This window comes from Engystomops pustulosus, chromosome 9 (assembly GCF_040894005.1).
Source record: "Engystomops pustulosus chromosome 9, aEngPut4.maternal, whole genome shotgun sequence".
Lineage (NCBI taxonomy): Eukaryota > Metazoa > Chordata > Amphibia > Anura > Leptodactylidae > Engystomops > Engystomops pustulosus.
In genome coordinates this window covers 56842693-56865334 of record NC_092419.1, presented here as the reverse complement: position 1 = coordinate 56865334, position 22642 = coordinate 56842693, and the positions used below count along the sequence as shown (strand labels likewise).

The window sequence follows — 22642 nt, the reverse complement described above, 5'->3', positions numbered from 1 at the left end:
CAAAATCCCACTTACAGAAACCGGAGGATGCAGGAAGGTAGGGTCTGCCTCGTCAGCCATCATAAAAGCCGTGGAAGCGCACAGGAAAATTCAGAAATACACAGCACAGGAAACCAGCACCGCAGCGTCACACACAGATCTTAGACCTGAGATCAGCGTGACTACCTGCTCCAGGTGACCTTAAATACCTTAATGGGGAGCCCATCCCCCTGTAGACTTTGCCTGCGCCGTGCTCCCGTTCCCAGGGATGCATTGCGGTCCTGTGAGCCGCCACTTCCGGTCGCGACCGGAAGTCGTCATCGGACCTCGAGGACGCCGGGAATTGTAGTTTTTTCGGCCGCCGCGCGCTCACACACGGATCGCGGAGCGGCGGCCAGGACGAACGGACTGGAAGGGCGGCGAAAGGGAGGGCACAAGGCCGACCGAACGCCCCAGCCCGCCGGGATTTAGCCAGCCAGGACTACCCGTAAGTTTTACTTCGTCCCCCCCCCCCCTGGAGGAGAGAGGGCACCTCTCTTGTCCTGCCTCGGCAGGGACAGGAAGAACACTGGCGGGAGGATGCAAGGGGGGGAGCATTTAACCTCTCTTCTTCCTGTCCCTGCAGAGGTCAAGGGGCATCCTCCAGGTTGGGCCGTCATGGGGGACGAAGCGGAAAAAACTACTACCGTATATACTTGAGTATAAGCCGAGACCCCTCATTTTACCACCAAAAACTGGGAAAACCTATTGACTCGAGTATAAGCCGAGGGTGTAGTATACAGCCAGTCCCCATGTAGTATACAGCCTGCCCCCAAGAGGTATACAGCCTGCCCCCAAGAGGTATACAGCCTGCCCCCAAGAGGTATACAGCCTGCCCCCAAGAGGTATACAGCCTGCCCCATAAAGTATACAGCCTGCCCCCATAAGGTATACAGCCTGCCCCCAAAAGGTATACAGCCTGCCCCCAAAAGGTATACAGCCTGCCCCCAAAAGGTATACAGCCTGCCCCCAAAAGGTATACAGCCTGCCCCCAAAAGGTATACAGCCTGCCCCCAAAAGGTATACAGCCTGCCCCCATAAAGTATACAGCCTGCCCCCATAAAGTATACAGCCTGCCCCCATAAAGTATACAGCCTGCCCCCTGACAAGCGTATAAAAAAAAAATAAAAAACCCTCCTGTGTCCGGATCGTTGGCGCGGGTCCCGATCTTCGGCGTGGTACCAGGCGGCGGCTCCTCTTCTCTCTTCTGTAGCCGGCAGATCGCGTCCATGCGATCTGCCGGCGCGCACGCACTATGATACCGCGGTGTCGCGGCTGATGACGTCATCAGCCACGACACCGCTGCATCTTATTGTGTGCCCGCCGGCAGATCGCATGGACGTGATCTGCCTGCTACAGAAGAAAGAAGAGGAGCCGCCGCCTCCTGGTACCGCGCCGAGGATCGGGAGCTTCGCGCTGAAGATCAGGACACCGGAGGGTGAGTATTACGTTTTTTATTTTTTCTTGACTCGTGTATAAGCCGAAGTGAGGTTTTTCAGCACATTTTTTGTGCTGAAAAACTCGGCTTATACACGAGTATATACGGTAATCTCTTTAAGTATGTAATAAGAGCCAGAATCTTTGCAAAATATCCCTCATCTCATGCCATTGGGCATGATATTTTGTTATCAGTCTTACCTGATCATCCCTTGTCTTCTTAGGTTTGACTTGAAGCAATGTTGATCTTTCTGTTTCTTTGGCTCTGAGATACCCGCTTTGAATGTTTTCCCTCTTGTATCCCCTTGCTCCAAATCTTTCAGCAAGTTCCCGGGACTGCCGTTCAATCACATCAATTGACGAACATACTCTCTTGGCTCTTAAAAACTGTCCCATGGGGATTGATTTAATTACATGGACAGCTTTAGCTAAAACACTGAGGGAGTCACAGTTTCAGTGCCAGTCACAGACCTCTCTGGTACTAGCAATATACAAACACAATAAGCCATACGTGCCTGGGACTGGGGGCTGAGTGGGTTAAAGAACTCCAGCAGTGTTTTTTCAGAGCGCTGGAGGTCAGGGGGTTAAACAAGTCAAGGAGCAGTGGCTTATCTATAGTGTTAGCAGTTTCAGTATTATCCGACTTGGCACTAAAAAATGTAGGATGTGCACCATATTATGCCATATTGTACAGTATAAGACATGTCCTATGTTTCTACGGGCTACGGAGCGGTATGGTGCCGCACGTGTGCTGCACCGTACCGCTCCCGTACGGTGCCGTGAGCCCATAGAAGTGTATGGGTGACGTATATCGGCCGTATATACGTCTCCTTTACATGTGTGTGAATGTAGCCTAATATACACTCACCGGCCACTTTATTAGGTACACCTGTCCAACTGCTCGTTAACACTTAATTTCTAATCAGCCAATCACATGGCGGCAACTCAGTGCATTTAGGCATGTAGACATGGTCAAGACAATCTCCTGCAGTTCAAACCGAGCATCAGTATGGGGAAGAAAGGTGATTTGAGTGCCCTTGAATGTGGCATGGTTGTTGGTGCCAGAAGGGCTGGTCTGAGTATTTCAGAAACTGCTGATCTACTGGGATTTTCACGCACAACCATCTCTAGGGTTTACAGAGAATGGTCCGAAAAAGAAAAAACATCCAGTGAGCGGCGGTTCTGTGGGCGGAAATGCCTTGTTGATGCCAGAGGTCAGAGGAGAATGGGCAGACTGGTTCGAGCTGATAGAAAGGCAACAGTGACTCAAATCACCACCCGTTACAACCAAGGTAGGCAGAAGAGCATCTCTGAACGCACAGTACGTCGAACTTTGAGGCAGAAGGGCTACAGCAGCAGAAGACCACACCGGGTGCCACTCCTTTCAACTAAGAACAGGAAACTGACGCTACAATTTGCACAAGCTCATCGAAATTGGACAGTAGAAGATTGGAAAAACGTTGCCTGGTCTGATGAGTCTCGATTTCTGCTGCGACATTCGGATGGTAGGGTCAGAATTTGGCGTCAACAACATGAAAGCATGGATCCATCCTGCCTTGTATCAACGGTTTAGGCTGGTGGTGGTGGTGTCATGGTGTGGGGAATATTTTCTTGGCACTCTTTGGGCCCCTTGGTACCAATTGAGCATTGTTGCAACGCCACAGCCTACCAAAGTATTGTTGTTGACCATGTCCATCCCTTTATGACCACAATGTACCCAACATCTGATGGCTACTTTCAGCAGGATAATGCGCCATGTCATAAAGCTGGAATCATCTCAGACTGGTTTCTTGAACATGACAATGAGTTCACTGTACTCAAATGGCCTCCACAGTCAGCAGATCTCAATCCAATAGAGCATCATGGATGTGCAGCCGACAAATCTGCGGCAACTGTGTGTTGCCATCATGTCAATATGGTCAAAATCTCTGAGGAATGCTTCCAGCACCTTGTTGAATCTATGCCACGAAGAATTGAGGCAGTTCTGAAGGCAAAAGGGGGTCCAACCCGTTACTAGCATGGTGTACCTAATAAAGTGGCCGGTGAGTGTATATATCACATATAAGTGATGTATATATGCTGTATATATGTATGTATCTGATGTCTGCATGCTGTATGTGTATATGGTTTATGGTTTGTATATACTGTTTGTGTATATATGATGTACATCTGTATATGGCACTATATGTGTGTATATGTGATGTGTATAAGCTCTATATGTGTGTATAAGTGTGTGTATGAGTGAAGAACTGTTTGTTTATGTATATAGGTATAGAAATACGTGTGTATATATGAGTGTAATATGTTAAAGTCAGAAGGGGTCCTAAATTAGAAGTCTGCTATGGGGCCTTGCCTTTTCTAGTTATGCCCCTGACAGTGGCACTTAAGGCAGGGGCACTACACTTCATGAAGTTACCTCAAGCGAATCTCCTAGTCTGTGTGTCTTTACTTCTTGCCCACGGTTCACACACTGCATGTGCTCAGATTGGTGGAGAAGTAATCACATGCTCAGGATTGAACCACAAGAAATCCTGGCATTGAACCATTTTGCTTCTTTTAAAACCGAAAGGGTACTGACATTTCAATGTATCATGCAACCCTAGTGCCCATTAGTCTTGATCTTACTGACTTGGGCCTTCTTGGAGATCTGAAACTCCTTCCAGAAAGCAACATTGTTGTTACTCCAGCTTTCACTTTATCCAGCATAGATATGGAATTGGTCAACCAGACCATGATATGTATTTACCTAGGCGACTCTCTGATCGTTAAAACTTAATTACTATCTGCACAAGGTCTTAGGAAGTCATGATTTAATCCTTTCTGGGTACCTATTTGAGAAAGGTACTAGTAGCTATCGAAGGCTGCTTTCACACTAACGTATGCCAGACCTAGGCTGTGATCCTGGTGCAGCATGTTAGTATGGAGCGCTCTTCACTCCTACATAGAGAGACATGCTGCTGGGCCGTTGATAAAGCAAAAGATAGACGTATGTGTTCACTGTGCCGTGTTGTACACTTCTATGGAGGCCGTATGCTAGCTGCCGTTCGTATGGCTAGCATAAGGCCACCATTTACTGTCAAGTAAAATGGTAGTGATCCTGCCTGTATAAAGTATCTATGTGGGTTGGGGGGTCCTGCCTGTATATACTATCCATATTTTTCGCCTTGAGTAGCAAAAAAGCCAACATCGGCCATGGATCCTCTCACTTAATTTACATTAAAAAAAAAAAAACAATCATGCAAGTGTGCTCTCAAATTCTTCTCGGTAGGAAAGGTTTAGAACATGAAAATTAGTTAAAATGATCCCTTATCAAAATTTAGCAACACGCTATTACGTGCACCCTGCTCCACACTCTTTCCAGCTGAAACTGGAGGGAGGGCACATGTCAGAGGGCTAGAACTTTGGATCCCTGGCACTTCTCGGGTTTTTTTTTTCATCTGAAAGAGGAGAATGTCTTCTTTCATATAAGGCTAGATATTATTTTTCTAGGTGCTAGGGAACCGGAGATATTAACTGTTGAAGTACAGTTAGAAGTGATTTTCAAATAAATTGTTACTTTAAATGTGAAAAAGTGTAGAAACCCAATTTTAGTTACAGGGTTTTTTTAGAGATACAAAAGCACTGAGATAATAGGTGCCAGGGATCCAAAGTTATGGCTTCTAGAAGAAGTATCTCATAAGTCCTTGGCCATAGAGGTGCCACCCTGTGAGGATATCCTTGGCAGGGAAAGGGTTAACATGCGTAACCAGTGTGCACTATATAAATAAAGAATTATTATTATTATTAACATGGACCTGCATTTGTTTAAATACCAACAAAAGGTTAGAGATTGCTGGAAACTGTCACTGTCTGTAATAGTATTAAAAAGGCTTAACCCCTTAATGACCAGGCCCTTTTTAGTTTTTTTCACTTCCATTTTTCACTCAGCACCTTCAAAAATCTATATTTGCGATGTTTTCTTGTGGGCTTGGATTTTACAGATTTCCCTTTGTGCCACAAATGACATGTCTACTTTATTCTTTTGGTCGGTACGATTATGGGAAGACCAAATTTGTATAGGTTTTATAATGTTTTCATACATTTACAAACATTAAAACCACCTGTACAAAATTTTTTTTTTGATTTTGCCATTTTCTGACGTCAATAACTTTTTCATACTTTGGGCTACAGAGCTGTGGTGTCATTTTTTCCGACTTTTGATGGCGTTTCATTGCTATAATTTTTAGGACTGTGCGACCTTTTGATCACTTTTTATAGATTTTTTTATATTTTTCAAAATGGCAAAAAAGTGCCATTTTCAACTTTAGGTGCTATTTTCCGTTATGGGGTTAAACGCAATGAAAAAACGTTATTATATTTTGATAGATCGGGCATTTTCGGATGCGGCGATACCTAATGGAGTTGATGATTTTTACTGTTTATTAATACTTATATCAGTTCTAGGGAAAGGAGGTGATTTGAATTTTTAGGAGTTTATTATAATTTTTTTCAAACTTTTTTTTATTTTTACTTTTACTATTTTTCAGACTCCCTAGGGTACTTTAATCCTAGGTTTTCTGATCGATCCTATCATGTACTGCCATACTACAGAATGGGTTAAAACAAGACAGCCTCAGGTCTTTGTAAGACCCAAGGCTGTCATGGCGACAGATCGCTGCTCCCCGATGACGTCACGGGAGCAACGATCCCCGGCAAGATGGCGGCACCCATGTGCCACCATCTTTTTGAAGCCACCGGCAGCATTGCCGGCGCCGATTGGCGAGAAACACCCGCGATCGGTGCTAGCACCGATCACGGATGTTACCGGTAAACCTTTGCTGCATTGTTACGTCCCGTACACAATGCCTTTCAAAGGAGAGGGCGCCAACGCATGCCTGTTCGGCTACGGCCTGGCGGGCATACATTTGTTTGAATGAAGCCTTATTGTCTCATCAGAAATTTCAACCTACAGGGTGGACTATGGCTGACGGCAGCCCCCAGAACCTCCCTGGGGTTAGGGGAACATATTTTTTTTCCTCTCCCACCCCTCGCTCGGCTCTTTCCCACCCCTTGCTCGGCTCCTCCATCTCTCACCTATCTTTCCACGCCCCATGGGAGAAACAAGGACAGTCAGCAGGAAGTCCCTCTCTATCCTACTTCCAGCCACTCAGCGTTGCGATCCTGCAAAGGATATTTTCCTCTTTTGCATGATCGCAGCCGGTACCGTCGCCACTTGGAAAAGACAGCCCACATACAGACAGTATGTGGGGGAGTAAATCAGCCTCTACATGCGTCATAGACGTTATCGCTACCTCTGTGTGCCGATATCAAGATTGTAACTTGAAAAAAAGATTTTTTATTTCAGAAAATTGACAACACGTTTTGACACTGGAACTTTTGGAAGATTCTGATGCAAAAACTAATGTTTTAATAAATATTTTCAATCCAGATGGATCATGATGAAGGGAGGCACCATGCTTCTTGTTGGGGGTGAAAAATTCACTGAGAGTGGGGGAATAGAGAGTATCAAGAGTATAAAATATGACTTTTAATAGATATGCGCTAAAAGAATAACATGAATGTGTTGAGGTAACCAACCTTCACCACAAATAGGTATTTTTTTAAAAAGTATCAACAAAACTGGTCCCAGCTCAAAACCTGTTGAGGTTGACCTAGACTGAGACCAGAAAAAACAGCGGGGGTATGGGCTACTGAATATTACCATAAGCCCTGCATATAGCGGATGTCGGGCAAATATGGCAGAGCCACCCCTCTCACAGATGGTTCGATAACATGCGGACAGCTAAAGATTAGCACCAGTATTATAGCCGTATATTTGGCCTGACCTGGAGTAAACCTAAAATGTATCGGAGGCTATCTGCTCGTGTCATTAGTGGATAGGGGACTGCTAATAGGTCTAACTGGAGTAAAGGTAACTCCTAGCTGCTCGACCACTACAGCTGTCAAATATTCGCTATCCTGAGCTACCACTCCTAAGATACTAGGACCCAACGCGTTTCCTGACTCACTAACATTCATCAGGGATCAGATATATTATAGAGAGATATACACATATTGTGTGATGGTACACATTCGCATAGCGTGTCCCCGCATTGATAACAGCGGCAGTGCGCGCGAGGGGACTCTAGGTTTTTAAAGCCAAAGTCCTTCCCCTTCATGAGCAGAGGAGTGGCCCACGGCCAATCACGAGGGTCGGAACGGGCCCAGCCCTCGAAACAGGAGACGCCCCCGGGGTGTTCAGTGTGATATGCAGCTTTGGCTTTCCTCCACACATGAGTAAAGAAAAAAAAAAGTTTTCATGGCTGCAGGTGTGTTTCCAGGTGCATAGTGAGGTCTACACAATTCCAAGTACTTTTAAAAGGAAATAACTTATTGGGTACGAACCAATGAATGACCTCATCTGAAGCGAGAATATTCTTCTATATTCTATCTTGCTTTGTTCCATACAAAGCTTTTTACAAACTGCAAACAACATCCTTTAACAACTATATTGGAGTGTACACCTAAAAAGGATGCATCGCCTGCATTGTAAACACCTGTGTGAATTACAAATGGTCATATAGCAATAAAATAAATCAAACCAATACTTACAGAAATCAAAGTTCTGCTACATGAGCTGCCAGGTGCTATCATTTCTAACAGTTTTTCTTCTACGGATAAATTAAATTTTTCGTCAAGAACTGGAAGGGCAACCATACCATCATCAAGCTTTTGTGCACGATATCGAACATCTAGAATACCTTCATTCTCCAAGTACTCTCTGTAACAAAAATACAGAATAGAAAGAAATAAAGGAAAAATAATAGAGCATCAATTTATCTATCATCATATCTTTTAATGAATGGTGAATGGCTGATATGAGAGACCTAACTAATCAAGTTAATACATGGGCTGCTCAATGTTTTCCTTCTGCAATTAGAGGTCTGCAATAAAAAGAAACTCATAAGTTCTGCTGGGGAGGCACATCTGTAGCCAACAGAGATTGTACTACATTTTTTCCAGAAGAGAAAGAATACTCCTCTTAACATATTTGAGAAGTATTTTTAGCCGAGGATTCAAATGAAATCTTCAGTAATACAAATAAATAATTAATAGGCATACGTAATGATAATGATCATGGCAATTTTGCAATAAAATCATTACGGTCACTGTTTTCTATGCTTACATAGCTAATTTAGGCATTTGTAATAATCTTTCATCATGCATTAAACAAAGGGGCAATAACCTGTTACCAGCTGAGGGTCAACCACACAAACATCAAACACCAGGTTGAAGAGCAAAATGCCTCGGAAGAAGAGGTGGTACAGATTCTTAAACAACGCTTGGGACCTTCCAGTTGTATAACACTACAGGAGAACAGTTATAACAGACATTGCCTGCAAAATCCTCGATTCCTTTACATTTGCACTCCTCCTATGCTCCATTTACCTCACAATGGTTGAATGAGGTATTGCATCTATGTCACCATGTGAACCATGTGCTCTTAGTAACTGTAACTAATCTTAAAATTCTTGAGGATCTGGTTCCTTTGGATTGGTATTCTAGGGTACCCCCACCCCCTTCCCAAAGGGATCCAAGCCTCCCTCCCACCCACCTAAATTTCTGGATGGTCCCCAGACACCTTTAGGTTACACTTTCCTATACACCTCAGAGTAATGATTGTTCCTGGATACACTTACAATTGCAATGCTGCTTAGGTAAAATTTATTAGCATATGATTTAATGTGTTTGTACCTTATTTGGTTTTAAACATTGCTACTGAAATGAGCATTCGATAAATTAGTTATGTTTCTGTTTTGGCAAACATTGTGAATATTGTTTTATATTTTGTCATCTCATTGTAAAAATTGTAAAAAAAATAATAAAAAGATTGGAAAATATGCCAGGCACTGACTGATACAGAATGCCTCAGACCAGACAATGGCTTATTTCTGTGTTCTGTGAGTTAAAATCGTTGCTTTTTTTTTTTATTGGTGGATGGTGGATATATTTTTTTAATTACATTATTTTTAATGTACATCACGTTTGTTAAGAATGTATAGAGAGGTCTCCCGGGCCTTATATGCAGCTAACAACCTAAGGCTTAACCCTGCGATTGCACTTTAATGATAGTGGAACCATCTGGGATCTGGTTGGTGCTCCTTATGGTGGCGTCAGAAGAAACAGAACGGATGCTATGACAGCAGGGATCCTTACCGAGGGTCCCATGGCTGTCATAGCAGGATCTGTAAAAGAGCTAGCCTACAGCTTTTGTATCTTAGTTGTGCTAGGCAAGGAATGGCTGCTGCTGACTCTCTTTTGCTAGAATCTTGTCTACAGGATTGACAAAGGACCAAGCTTTTATCACGAAGGGACAAAAGAACAAAAAAAAAAATCCTTAAGCCCCAGGGATAACTGCCTAATACCTTGGACGTTAACCAATTTTTCTTTCAAGCTGTTTTTGCACCAAGGTGGCAATGCACCAGAAGATCTCTAAGATTCTGTTGTAGATGCTTTGTGGTTTGGCACTTTTGCAAGATCAGGATCAAGTCGTCAATGTATAGAATTTTACATATCATCTCTGGTATAAATCCATCATATGTTGCAATGCACCTGATGGTATTTTGGTTCTTTTTTACTCATCGCTTGATCTAGAAAGTCAACTGTCGGGGGTCGCTTATGGTATACCTTAACCTAAAATCTGTTGTACAGCTGTCAGCATTCATGAAGAAATTTGAGGACAAGTTATGTCCTGCCCTCAAAGGTTGTCCGGTAAGCACCCCTAATTTCAAAGATGGGGGTGCCAACTCTGCCATTCAAGGAAGCTATTGGTGGATGTAGATTTTCTAAATATGTTGGTCTGAATGTGTCCAGAGGCATGAGAAAATGTTAAATTAAAGAACAACTGTAAGGTATAAAAAATTTTGCCTACCTCTGCACTAAGACAAAAATGTGAATTAAACTAACTGGTAATTCTGTTTCCATGATCCCATCATGACACACAAGAGGTAGACCAGCACTGCCCAACAATAACCACTGATCAAAATATGTAATCAAAAGCCACAAAAAATGAAAAATAGATGAAGCAAATAATATCTTTAGAAATAAAAAATACACCACAAAACATGCTTAAAAACCTTTAAAAATTGTGAATGATGTCACAAATGAATGACATTTTCGGGAAAGTGCTGGACACATGATAATGTGCACTGTTCCCGGAACTCCAGCTCCCCCTACTGGCCACAACATAGTATACAACAATGTACAGAAATAAATATTATAAATGGTGAGCTAATCAAATCTTTTGACAAGTCCATACAAATGCAAGATAACAACAAAAAGAGGGGTGAAACACAATAATGGATGGACACACAATTCAAGGATCAGCACGAAACCATGTACAAATAACAAAGATGTATACCTCAATGCTTAGGCCATGAGAGCGGGGTGCTGGGGATAGATGCCCCACGCGTATCACTACCTTGATAAAGACCTCTCCCATAAGCTCTCATGCCAGTGACTTCTAAATAACCTCAGGAGGAGAGGAAGATAGAACAAAAAGTCAAAATAACAGGGTAGGGAAAATTATGGCCATCATGGGTATACTCAAGGTAATAGAATAACCAGTTCTCCATAACTTTCCCCATGACGGCACATGGAGATTTACCACATGAAATAATTAGGGAGGGGTCACCGCCTGGAGTACTTTTCTCCCAAAGCTCATTTCAGGCAGTAGTGCTTTGCAATGGTAGAGGTAGAAGACCAGGTAGCTACTTTGCATATTTGAGAGATAGAAGCTCCTCTTTTTTCAGCCCATTAGGCTGCCATAGCTCTACTAGAGTGTGCTCTAATGTTTTTCAGGGAATCTAAGTTATCTGATTCACAGGCATAGGTAATGGTGGATTTAATCCAACTGGCGATAGAAGATTTTGAAGCTTTAGGTCCTTTGTTTTTCCCAAAAAATTTAATAGATTTTTTGCAAAAGGATTTAGTTCTATCAAGATATTCAATCACTATTCTTCTTACATCAAGTGTGTGCCAAAATTATTCATGTTGGTTACCTGGTTTGTTGCGGAAGGAGGGCAGTAGAATTTCCTGGTTACGGTGGAGCTCTATGACCACTTTTGGATGGCAGGAATTATCTAACCTCAATATAATCTTGTCCTCCAGGATAGAGAGATGAGGTTCTTTGGATGAAAAGCCTTGGATTTCTCCAATTCTCCTGGCCGAGGTCACTGCCACCAGTAAGGAAGCTTTAAAAGGTTAGATGTTTAATATCACACTCAGAGATCAGTTCAGAGGGGCTTCTGGTTAAGGCATTAAGGGCTAAATGGAAGCCCTATTTCGGAACGTCAGATCAGATAGTCTGAAGGAATTTTACGATAGCTTTAATAAATATAAATTTATTAATGTGGAGAGTGGAAAGCTAAAACAAGCCCCAAGCTCTGAAATTTGGACATATATTAGGGTTCTTGAGGTCTGGTGGAGAATCTGCACACCAAGACACAAATATCTCTCAGATTTTAGTGTAAATTTTGATAGTGGCGGCTTTGCAACAGGTGGATAAAGTCTGTATGACCTCTTCAGATATGCACTGGGTTAGGAAGAGGACCCTCTCAGGAGACATGCAGAGAGAACGGTCCTGCTATGGCTAATTTCTGTAGCAGGGAAAACCACAACCTTTTGGGCCAATAGGGACTGATCAGAATGACTTTTGTTCTACTTGACTGAATTTTTTTCTAGGACTGTGGATATCAGTGGAAGAGGTGGAAACGCATAGTCTGAGCCAAGCCTGGGATATGGAACTAGAGTGTCTTTGGGAAAAAGAGAATATAAAACCAGGGTTTGGTTATTTTTCTATGGTTGGAACACCCTATTTCTAGGAGCCGGATAATGTCTTTCTTCAGAAAGCATTTGTGGGAATCCAGTTTCTGTCCACTTAGGAAACCAGCAATCTGCAATTAGGATTCATACTCCGAAGGTATGAGACTGTCGTGATATTGCCGGATAGAATTTTCACATTTCTGATTTGGTTACGATGGAAGTATTTTCAGGGTATTCCAGACCCCTGTCAGTTCTCCTAGATTTGAGGATTGGTTCGTCATCTGGGGAGACCAAGGACCTTGCAAGTAAGTGTCTAGGATGAATGCTCCCCAACTTGCGTCTGTCTGAATAGATATTGTGCAGATAGTTCAGGTTTTTGTCCTAAACTCTTAAGGTCCAATTCTGCAGATGTCTTGAATAAAACTGTGCCCAAACATACATCTTATGCAAGATGTCAGATGCCCTAGAAGTTTCATGGCTGTTCTGATGCTGCACGAGGACTCTTTGAAAGGAGTAGACTAGTCCCATGATGTTGATTTGTTTGTCCTGAGGCAGGAAGGTCATCTGTAGACCCGAATATAACATTACGCTTCTTTGTATCTGGGAACAGGTCTGAATTTTTTTGAGGTTTACAATCCAGCCTAGTTGTCTCAAGGTTAAGATTGCCTGGTCTCTGTGGATGATCAATAACTCTGATGTGGGGAGGGGGCTGTACTGAAATCCTTGATTACTGCCTGGCTTCACAGAAGATGCAGCGGACAATCCCTCCTGGGTGAACCCACTATCTCAGGAATGTTGTGAATTCTGCCACGAGTTTTGTGAAAATTCTTGGCATGGATGAAATCCTGAAGAGTAAGGAAATTGATGTTCTGGCCCTGAAGAGACTTTACTGCAAATCGGAGAAACTGTTGGAATGATGTGTATTGGGACGTTGTAGTAGGCGCCCTTTGGATTTATGGTGCACTACGTTTGTAGTTAATACTCTTGCTTAGCCGCCTGAGGTTTATTAATAATCGGAAGGTCCCATTTGGTTTCTTCACAAGAAAAAGTGGTGAAAAAAAATCCCTTCCCTTTTACTTCCACAGAAACAATTAGGTTCATTGTATGTAGTTCCTTCAGGTTTCCCAAAAAGATGTGATAGCCTTTGTCTTGAAGGTTGTCTTGATATCAGGAATTGTGGTGTAGGAGGGGATCAGAATTCTATTTTGTAGCCTAACTCGATGATTTTCAGAATCCACTCTTTCTTCCACTGACTGAGAAAAGAGAGAAGTTGCCCTCCTATACACGCGTCACTGTTTTTTGTTTTGACGCTGGTTTTGACGCTTTAAACTGGTCTTGGGCGTCTCAAGAAAGACAAAAGGAAGGAGTTTTAGGGATCCTTCTTACTTCTGGGAATCCTTTTTTCTTATCAGCTGCTTTTTGTAATAGTTTATCCAGTTCGACTATAAACATGAAGTATCCTGAAAAAGCGAGAATGAGACTCACCGGTAATTCGTTTTCCATTTAGTCCACCATGAAAGCCCACCTAGAGGATTACCCCTTGACCTCTGCAGGGACAGGAAGAAGAGAGGTTAAATGTCCATCCCACTGCTTCCCTCTCCAGTGTCTATTAAATAACTACATGAACAAAACCATATACCACATACCATGTACTCCACAACAACACCATACAGTAACATTGTAAGGGTTGGGAAAAATTCCAGGCCGTTATGGTGGACTAAATGGAAAACAAATTACTGGTGAGTCTAATTCTCGCTTTCCATGACGGCCCACCTGAAGATGTACCAGAATACTTATTTTTTTAGGGAGGGACTACTGCTTGTAGAATTTTTCTACCAAATGATAAGTCTTTGGCAGGTAAGTCCAATCGCTAGTGTTTGTCAAATGTAACGGAGCTGGACCAGGTTGCAGCTTTACAGATCTGATCCAGAGATTTTGACAAAAGGAGGGGAGGACAATTTCCTGACTGCGATGAAAGTCTGTAGTTTCCTTGGGAAGAAAACTGTGATCAAACATTAGAGAGATCCTATCATCAGAAATTTTTCGAAATAAGGTTCGTTTACAGAAAGTGCTTGAATTTCCCCTAATCTTTTAGCTGTTATAGCAACAAGGAAGGCAGTTTTTAATGTAATGTTTTTACATCCTCCCAGGGAGGAGTCTTAAAGGGAATGTTAGGTCCAAGTCAAAGAAGACACTGAGGGCTGAGACTTGGACTTTTAATGTACTGATCTTTAGGCCCTTGGAAAGATCTGCTTGTAGAAACTCCAGTATCTGCTGTATGTTGGGAGAAGGCAGATTAGGAATTTCAGGACGGCAAAATGAAGCAAATCTTTTCCAGATTTTGTGGTAGATAGCTGAGGTAACTTGTTTCCTACTTGCCTGTAATGTAATGTCTGAGAGACCTTTAGCTCTTAATATCTGTTTCTCAGGATCCAGGCCGATAGTTGGAAGGATTCTGGATTGGGATGATAAACTGCCCCCTGATACAGGAGATCCTTCCTTTGAGGGAGAATAATTGGCTCTTCCAATGCCATGTACTTTATTGCTGGAAACCAGCTTCTCTTTGGCCAGAGAGGCACTATTAAAATGATCTTGATATTTTCTTGTCTGATTTTTTGAGATTAGTGGAAGTGGAGGGATAAGGCATAAGCTGGCTTTACATGCTAACTGTGACTGAAGACATCTAGAAAGAGTGTTCTTCTGTAAAGAAAAATAGTGGTCCACTTTTCTATTTTCTCTGGTGGCAGAGACAGGTCTATCAACTGTGTTCCCCATTTTTGAGTTAGATGGAAGCAGATCTCCTTGTTTAAGCAACACTCGTGAGGATCCAGAGTGTGTCTGCTTAGAAAATCTGATTCTCTGTTCTCTGATCCTTTTAGTTGGAATGCCGTCAGGGAGAGGACATTTTCTTCTGCCCATAAGATCTTTTTTGATCATTTGAGAAGGGATGTAGACTGTGTGCCCCCTTGACGTTTGAGATAGGCCACTGTGGTCATGTTGTTCGATAGTATTTTGAGGTTTTGGCCTTGTAGTTGATTTGAGCTTATCTTCAGGGTTTCCCAAACCGCCTTCAATTCTTTGTAGTTTGAGGATCTATCTTTTTCTGATTGGGACCATTGGCCCTGAACCAGTTTCCCTGGAAGCTTTGCTCCCCCACCTGTCTTGCTTGCATCTGTAAAGATAGTTGTTGTTGGCAAATTGTTCCATTTTAAGCCATTGGCTAGATTATCCACTGTCTTCCACCAGTTTAGGGAATTTTTTACATGTAGGGGATTCTTGATTTTCCTCTCCAGATGGTCCAAATTTCTGGCCCAGGACATAAGGATCCAATTCTGAAGGTCTCTTGTGTGGTTTTGAGCTCAAAGAACACCGTCTATACAGGCTGTGAGAAGTCCTAGGAGTTTGATGGCTTCTCTGACTGAACAATTCTGCCTGCTTTGAAAACTCGATACCTGGGATATAAGATTTTGAGCTTTCTCTTCTGGAAGAAGTGAGCACTGATGTACCAAGTCCAGTAAAATCCCCAGGAATTTTAATTTGGTGCTTGGTTGACGGTTTGATTTTTCGTAATTTATTATCCAACCTAGATGTTCTAGAACCTCTATAGTTGTGTCCCTCTGGGATATTAGAATTTTCTCTGAGCTGGAGATTAGAAGGTCGTCTAACTAATGGATTAAAGGACACCTGTCATCAGGTCTGTGTCACTAGTCCTGTCACCACTACCTGTTGGAGCAGCTCACAAGGATCCCATCCCAGCCTTTATCTAGTTATTTCATACATTATTCATTGTAAAATCATCTATTCTTTATCCTGTAAATGAGGCTGGTCACATGGTCAGAGGCAGTGATGTCACCCCTGTTACCCCTCCCCTCTCCCCCCCCCTGCTCATGTCTGTGTGTAATGTATAGTAAAGCATGGCTAGTGTGAGTGCTGTACCTGCTGACATGCTGCATCCTCCTAATACACAGAGACACAGACATCAGCTACACATGAATCTGCTGTAACATGGAGCTGCTGTATCTCTCCTAAACACACACACACATGCACACACAGGCTGCAGGGGGCATGGCCACCAGCACCAGGAAGCTCATCATTATACAGCCTCACTCCATTACACAGGCTGTCAGTCAAGCACTGGGGGTGTGGCTGTGCCTCCCACTCATGAATAGAGTGGACAGCTTGAATATGCTAATGCTTCATTGGACATTTCACAGGTCATTTGCATACAGCTTTAGGACCTCATTGCTTAGGTTTACAGGCATGTAGAGGGACAATGAAGGGATAGAGGCAATGCTCTCTAATGGCAGTTTATGAAAATATATTTAGTTTAGGGGGGTTATTTTGCATGACGGGTTCTCTTTAATAGTATGTCCTTTAATCTCAAAGCTGGTAACACCTCTGCCATTATCTTGGTGAACAGTCTGGGCGCTGAGGAGATCCCGAACGGTAGAGCTCTGAATTGAAAGTGCATCATTCGGTTTTCTGGAGATAGGACGGCGAATCTCAGATATCTTTGAGAGATTGGGACGTTGTAGTACGCGTCTTTCAGGTCTATGGTGCAGAGAGCTGCACCTTTCGGGATTAATGGTATTGTAGACTTTAGGGACTCCATTTCTGTATTTGATATGAGTGTTCAGATTGTTTAGGTTTATAATCATCCTGTAAGCTCCGTTCAGCTTCTGAACTAAGAAGAGGGGAGAGTAGAACCCTTTCCTTACTTGATGGGATGGCACACGAGATATTACGTTCTTTATCAGTAGGGATTGAACTTCTTTCCACATGAGAAGAAGCATCTGTGGAGAAGAAGCTTTTGTTGTTACAAATGTCAGAGGAAGCAAGGTGTTTAGTTCGATCTTGAAGTCCTTCTGTACAACTTGTATAATCCATGCATTTGTTCCCACTGGGAGGGGAAAGGAACAAGTCTCTCCCAACCCCCCCCCCCCCCGGCGTCATTGTTTTCGGGCAAGGATGGGCTGGATACTTTAAGAGGAACTGTATCCTCTACCCCCTTTGAGGTAGCTCCACCTGCCTTGTCTGCCTTTCCCTCGGTATGATGGAAACTTGTCTTGGGAATCACGAAAGGAATACCTCTTCTGTTTTGGTTCTGGGAAGCCCTTTTTCTTGTCCACTGCATTTTCCAGGATAGTGTCCAGCTCTGTACCAAATAGGAATTTGCCAGTAAAGGGTATGCCACATAGATTTGGATTTAAGTCTCCTGACCACTGTTTGAGCCAGAGGGCTCTACGGGCAACATTCGAAAAGGCTCCTTCTTTAGCTGAGAACCTGACACATTCCCCCAAAGCGTCTAGAATAAAGGTGGTGACTGATTTCAGAAGAGGAAGAGATTCCAAAAGTTTTTCTTTTGAGGCTCCACTGATAATTTGGGTTTCTTACCCGTTTAGCCAGCAGGTCATAGTTCTGGCGATCGAAGTGGTTGCAACATTAGCTTTTAGGTTTAAACATTGCTGATTCCCATGTTTTAAGACGCTATCATATTTTCGGCCCATAGGGTAGTCTCGTCTTCTTGACTACCTTCGTGACTTGGATGTCCACTTTTGGAATCGAATTCCAAATTTTTGATTTTTCTTCGTCAAAGACCAGTCTATTTCTAAAGTCTTTAGCTACTGAGCCTTTTTTTTTTACAGATCCTTCCATTCTTCCCAGATAAGGTCTTCCAGCACACCATTGACTGGAAAAAACATTTTCTTTTTTGCTCTCGGGCATCCGAAGAGCTTGTCCTGTACTGATTTTGTTTCCACAGGATCTTCAATGTCTAGTGTTTCTCGGACCGCCTTTAATAAGGTGTCCAGGTTATCCAGAGAGAACAGAAACCTAGAATCATTTCTTTGCTCCTGAATTTCTAGCTGCTCCTCTTTGCCCCCCTAGTAGGAACAGGAAGCACCCTCAAGATCCGAGTCTACCTCCTGACTGGGTTCAGAGGCTTTGAATCTTTTTGGAGGAAGACCTTCTGAAAAGAGGGATGCAACTGTGCTTTTTACTTTTAACTGAAACATGGATCTTATATAATCTATAAAAGACATTTTTTCTTCACGCATGATATTATCCACACGATCCTTGCACATCGTATTCTGGAATCTTCCAGAATCTGGAAGTTTGTTGAAACACATGTTGCATCTACGGGATTGAGGAGTCTTGGTTTTAGACTTTTCATCCTTTCTTACCTCTTTCTTTTCCACTTCTATTTTTCCGGTTTTTCCTAGGTTTGAAAAGAATTATCGTATAGGAGAAGGGGATGTATATAATTCCATTCTTCCTGGACAATATCCTTAAGTTTCATTATTGGAAAAAAGGTTTTCTTTTTTGCTTTAAGATGGCCAAATAGTCCTTTACATTCAAAGTATTTGTCACAGCTCTCAATGAGTTATCAAGATTATCATTACAGAAAATAATATCTAGGATGTATAAGTGCTCATCAGCTTCTACAGAATCTTCTTCTAGCGGGTCCTTCCAGAAGCAGGAAAGAGCCCCTGAATCCTTACAGAGTCATAAAGTTCTTCAGGTTTAAATCTTTTAACCACTGACTCAGGCCGCAAGAGGGAAGCAAGGACTTACTTTTGTCCTGCTCCACCACCCAGGAGGGAGAAGCAGTGGCAACCTCTGACCCTAGGTAGGGACAGGAAGACACTGGAGTGAGCTGATGGGAGGGATCTTTATTTCTTTGCAACTTTATGTCCCTACCAAAAGTCAAGGTGCAACCTCCAGGTGCCATCATAGAAATAAGCAATTTACTAATCAACACTCATTAGCTATCTGCAGACGTTTGTGAGGTAAGAGTCTAGAGGCTAGCAGTACCTTATCTCTCTTGCTGTCATTGTGTGGGTTGGTTGCCATGTGATTCCATAGCTAGGTGGAGGAGAGTGTAAACTCCTGATCAGTAAAATACTAGGAATGGTATGTAGCAGAGCGGTTTCTGGTTGAAAGTATAAAGTAGAAATGTGCAAGTATGAATGTTTGAGGGCAAAATGACAGATTAGGTTCCCCATCAGTTCTAATGAATGGATCAGATCCTGCACCCACAGTTCAGTGTATATACAATGCAACCTCTTTATGCAAATCTCTTTGTACAGGATAGTAGTGGTCTGCAGATTGAATGCAGCTTCCTTAGAATAGTGGACTAGTGGATTGACTTTTAAGAATTTTCATTCAAGGATAAACCCCTTTAATATATCTTTTTTTTGTGATGTAGTACATTCCTGTGTGATGCAGAGATCCAGTGCTCTGTCTCCCCTGGCTTTCTCTGCACAAGTAGTAACATTACTATTCAGTGCCCTTATTGGCTTGGGCTGTTTCCGCACATTCACATTAATGCACTGAGTGCTATTGGCATAATTTTGCTATTATCCAATCAGGAAAAGCTGAGAGTTATATATAGATACTACTAGCCCTGTATACAGTCGTAGCCATAAGTTTTTAGAATGATACAAATGTTAATTTTTACAAAGTCAACTGCATCAGGTTTTACAATGGCAATTTGCATATACTCCATAATGTTATAAAGAGTGATCAGCTTAACAGCAATTAATTGCAAAGTCAATATTTGTCTAGAAAATGAACTTTTTCCCCCAAAACACATTTATCTTCATTGCAGGACTGCCTTAAAAGGAGCAGCTAACATCTTTTCAGTGATTGCTCCATTAACACAGGTGTGGGTGTTGATGAGGACAGGGCTGGAGATCAGTCTGTCATGGTTAAGTAAGAATCACACCACTGGACACTTTAAAATGAGGCTGGTGCTTGGCATCATTGCTTCTCTTCTGTTAACTATTGTTATCTTTAACCCCTTCCCGACATTTGACGTAATGGTACTGCATGGCGGGATGTGCGTTCCTGCAAAATGCAGTACTATTACGTCAAGCTTCTGGCCCCGGCTCCTCAACGTTGCCGGGCCAGAAGCTGCGGGTATCGACTATATATTATATGTCCAACACCTGCCTCTAACACCTGCGATCAAACACATGCCTCTAACACCCGGGGCTGCGCGATCCTCCTCCGTGAGCCGGGTCCGCGCAGCATGCTCAGTGTGTTACATTACACAGTGTAATACATCTGTATTACACTGTGTAATGTGAAGAAGAGCTTGAACAAGCGATCAGTGGATCGCTTGTTCAAGCTAACCTGTAAAAGTAAACAAAAAAAGTTAAAAACATTAAATAAAAACATTTTTTTGATAAAAAGAATTAAATAAAGTTAAAGTCCCCTAAACACAAATATTCTCTATACACATGCAATAAAGTAAAAAAAAAAATACAAAATCGCCAAAAAACCCCCACATATTTGGTATCGCCGCGTCCGTAACAATCCGTACAATAACTCAGAAACATTGGGCCCGCTCAGTGAACGCCGTAAAAACAAAACCCGAAAAATATGCCAAAAATGTACATTTTTCATAAAATATCTACACAAAAATGGTGTAAAAAGTGATCAAAAAAAGTTATGTGCGCAAAAATGGTACCAGTGAAAAGAACAACTCAACACGTAAAAAATAAGCCCTAAACTAGCTCTGTCAACCAAAAAATATTAAAGTTGCGTCTCCGAAAAGATGGCGATGCAAAAGCAAATTAGATTTCCTCTATATTAGTTTTTATCCAGTAAAATTATATAAAAAAAACTATATAAATGAGGTATCACCGTAATCATAGTGATCTGTATAATAAAGATAATATAGTATTTTTAGTGTACGGTGTACGACCCCCAAAAAATACGAAAAGTAAACCAAAATTGACAATTTTCGTTTTACCCATACATTCAAGAGTTAATAAAATCTCATCAATAAGCTAATGACCCACTAAAATGAAGTATTTGTAAAGTGCATCTCATGTCGCAAAATATAAGCCCTTATATGTCCAAATTGCCAAACAAATAAAGATTGTATAGCCAATAAAAAGTGACAATGCATAATCTGCTCTGAATGGCGCAGCATCCCTTCGATGCCCTGGCGTGTGCCCATACAGCAGGTTACCACCACATATGGGGTATTTTTTATACATGGGAGGGATTGGGTATCAAATTTTGTGGAGCGTTTTGGTATTTTATCCACTGACAATTTGTAAATTTTTTGAAAAACATTCATTTAGCCCAAAAAATCTTACTTTCAAAATTCCATCTGATTTTGTTTTAACCCCTGTAAAACAATTAAAGAGTTAACAAACTTCATAAAAGTTGTTTTACGTATGTTGAGGGGTGTAGTTTCAATAATGGGGTAATTTATGGGGTTTTACTTTTATTTAGGTCTCTCAAAGTGACTTGAAACCTGAGCAGGTCCCTCAATAGCAGTATTTTTCGTTTTTTAATGAAAATTTGAAAAATCGCACCTAATGTTCAAAGCCTCATAACATCCTACAAAAATAAGAGTATGCATAAAAAACCATGTCCACATAAAGTAGACATTCGGTGAATGTTAGTTATTAAGTATTTTTGCGGTTATGACTATGTGTGGAAAAAGTAGAACATTTTGAAATCAAGAATTTTCCAAATTTTCACCAAATATCTGATTTTCTCATAAATAAATGCAAAACAAACCACCAAAATTTTTCAACTAACATGAAGTACAAAGTGTCACGAGAAAACAATTTTTAAAATCACTTGGATATGTTAAAGCGTTCCGAAGTTATAACCACTTATCGTGACACAGGGCAGATTTTTAAAAAAATGGGCCGTCTCAGGAAGGTGAAAAGTGGCTACGTCGTTAAGGGTTTAAAGACACATGTGCAGTCATCATTTCACTGCACAAAACTGGCCTGACAGGAAGGGCCAGCAAGTGCCAGGACTGTCTATTAACCCCTTAACGCTGAAGCCACTTTTCACCTTCCTGACACGGCCCATTTTTTAAAATCTGACATGTGTCTATTTAAGTGGTTATAACTTTGGAACGCTTTAACATATCCAGTTGATTTTGAGATTGTTTTTTCGTGACACATTGTACTTCATGTTGGTCGAGAAATTTAATCAATATGTTTAGTATTTATTTATGAAATAAATGGAAATTTGCCAAAAATTTTGAAAAAAACAATGTTTTCAAAATTCAAAATTTTCTACTTTTTGGAAAGTTAGTCATATCACTAAAATAACTTGATAACTAACATTTTCCATATGTCTGCTTTAACTTGGCATCATTTTTCAAACATCTTTTCCTTTTTTTAGGATGTTAGGAGGCTTATAACTTTAGGTGCAATTTTTCAGATTTTCACAAAATCATCAAAACCTACTTTTGGAGGGTCAGTTTAGTTAGAAGTGACTTTATAAGGCCTACATGATAGAAAACCCCCACAAATGACACCATTTTAGAAACTACACCCCTCAAAATATTCATAACAACCTTTGGGAATTTTGTTAACCCTTTGAGCGTTTCATGAGGGTGAAAGAT

At 41.7% G+C, this 22642-nt stretch overlaps 1 protein-coding gene across 3 annotated transcripts in view; it reads right to left on the bottom strand.

Annotated features, from left to right (window-relative positions):
- TRMT12 (tRNA methyltransferase 12 homolog) overlaps window positions 1–22642 on the bottom strand; it is an 89323-nt gene that overhangs the window by 34431 nt on the left and 32250 nt on the right. For all 3 annotated transcript variants that reach the window (XM_072124097.1, XM_072124098.1, XM_072124099.1), the window contains exon 3: window positions 8047–8215. In XM_072124097.1, coding sequence (XP_071980198.1) covers window positions 8047–8215 — 169 coding nt within the window. The remainder of the gene's footprint in view (window positions 1–8046; window positions 8216–22642) is intronic.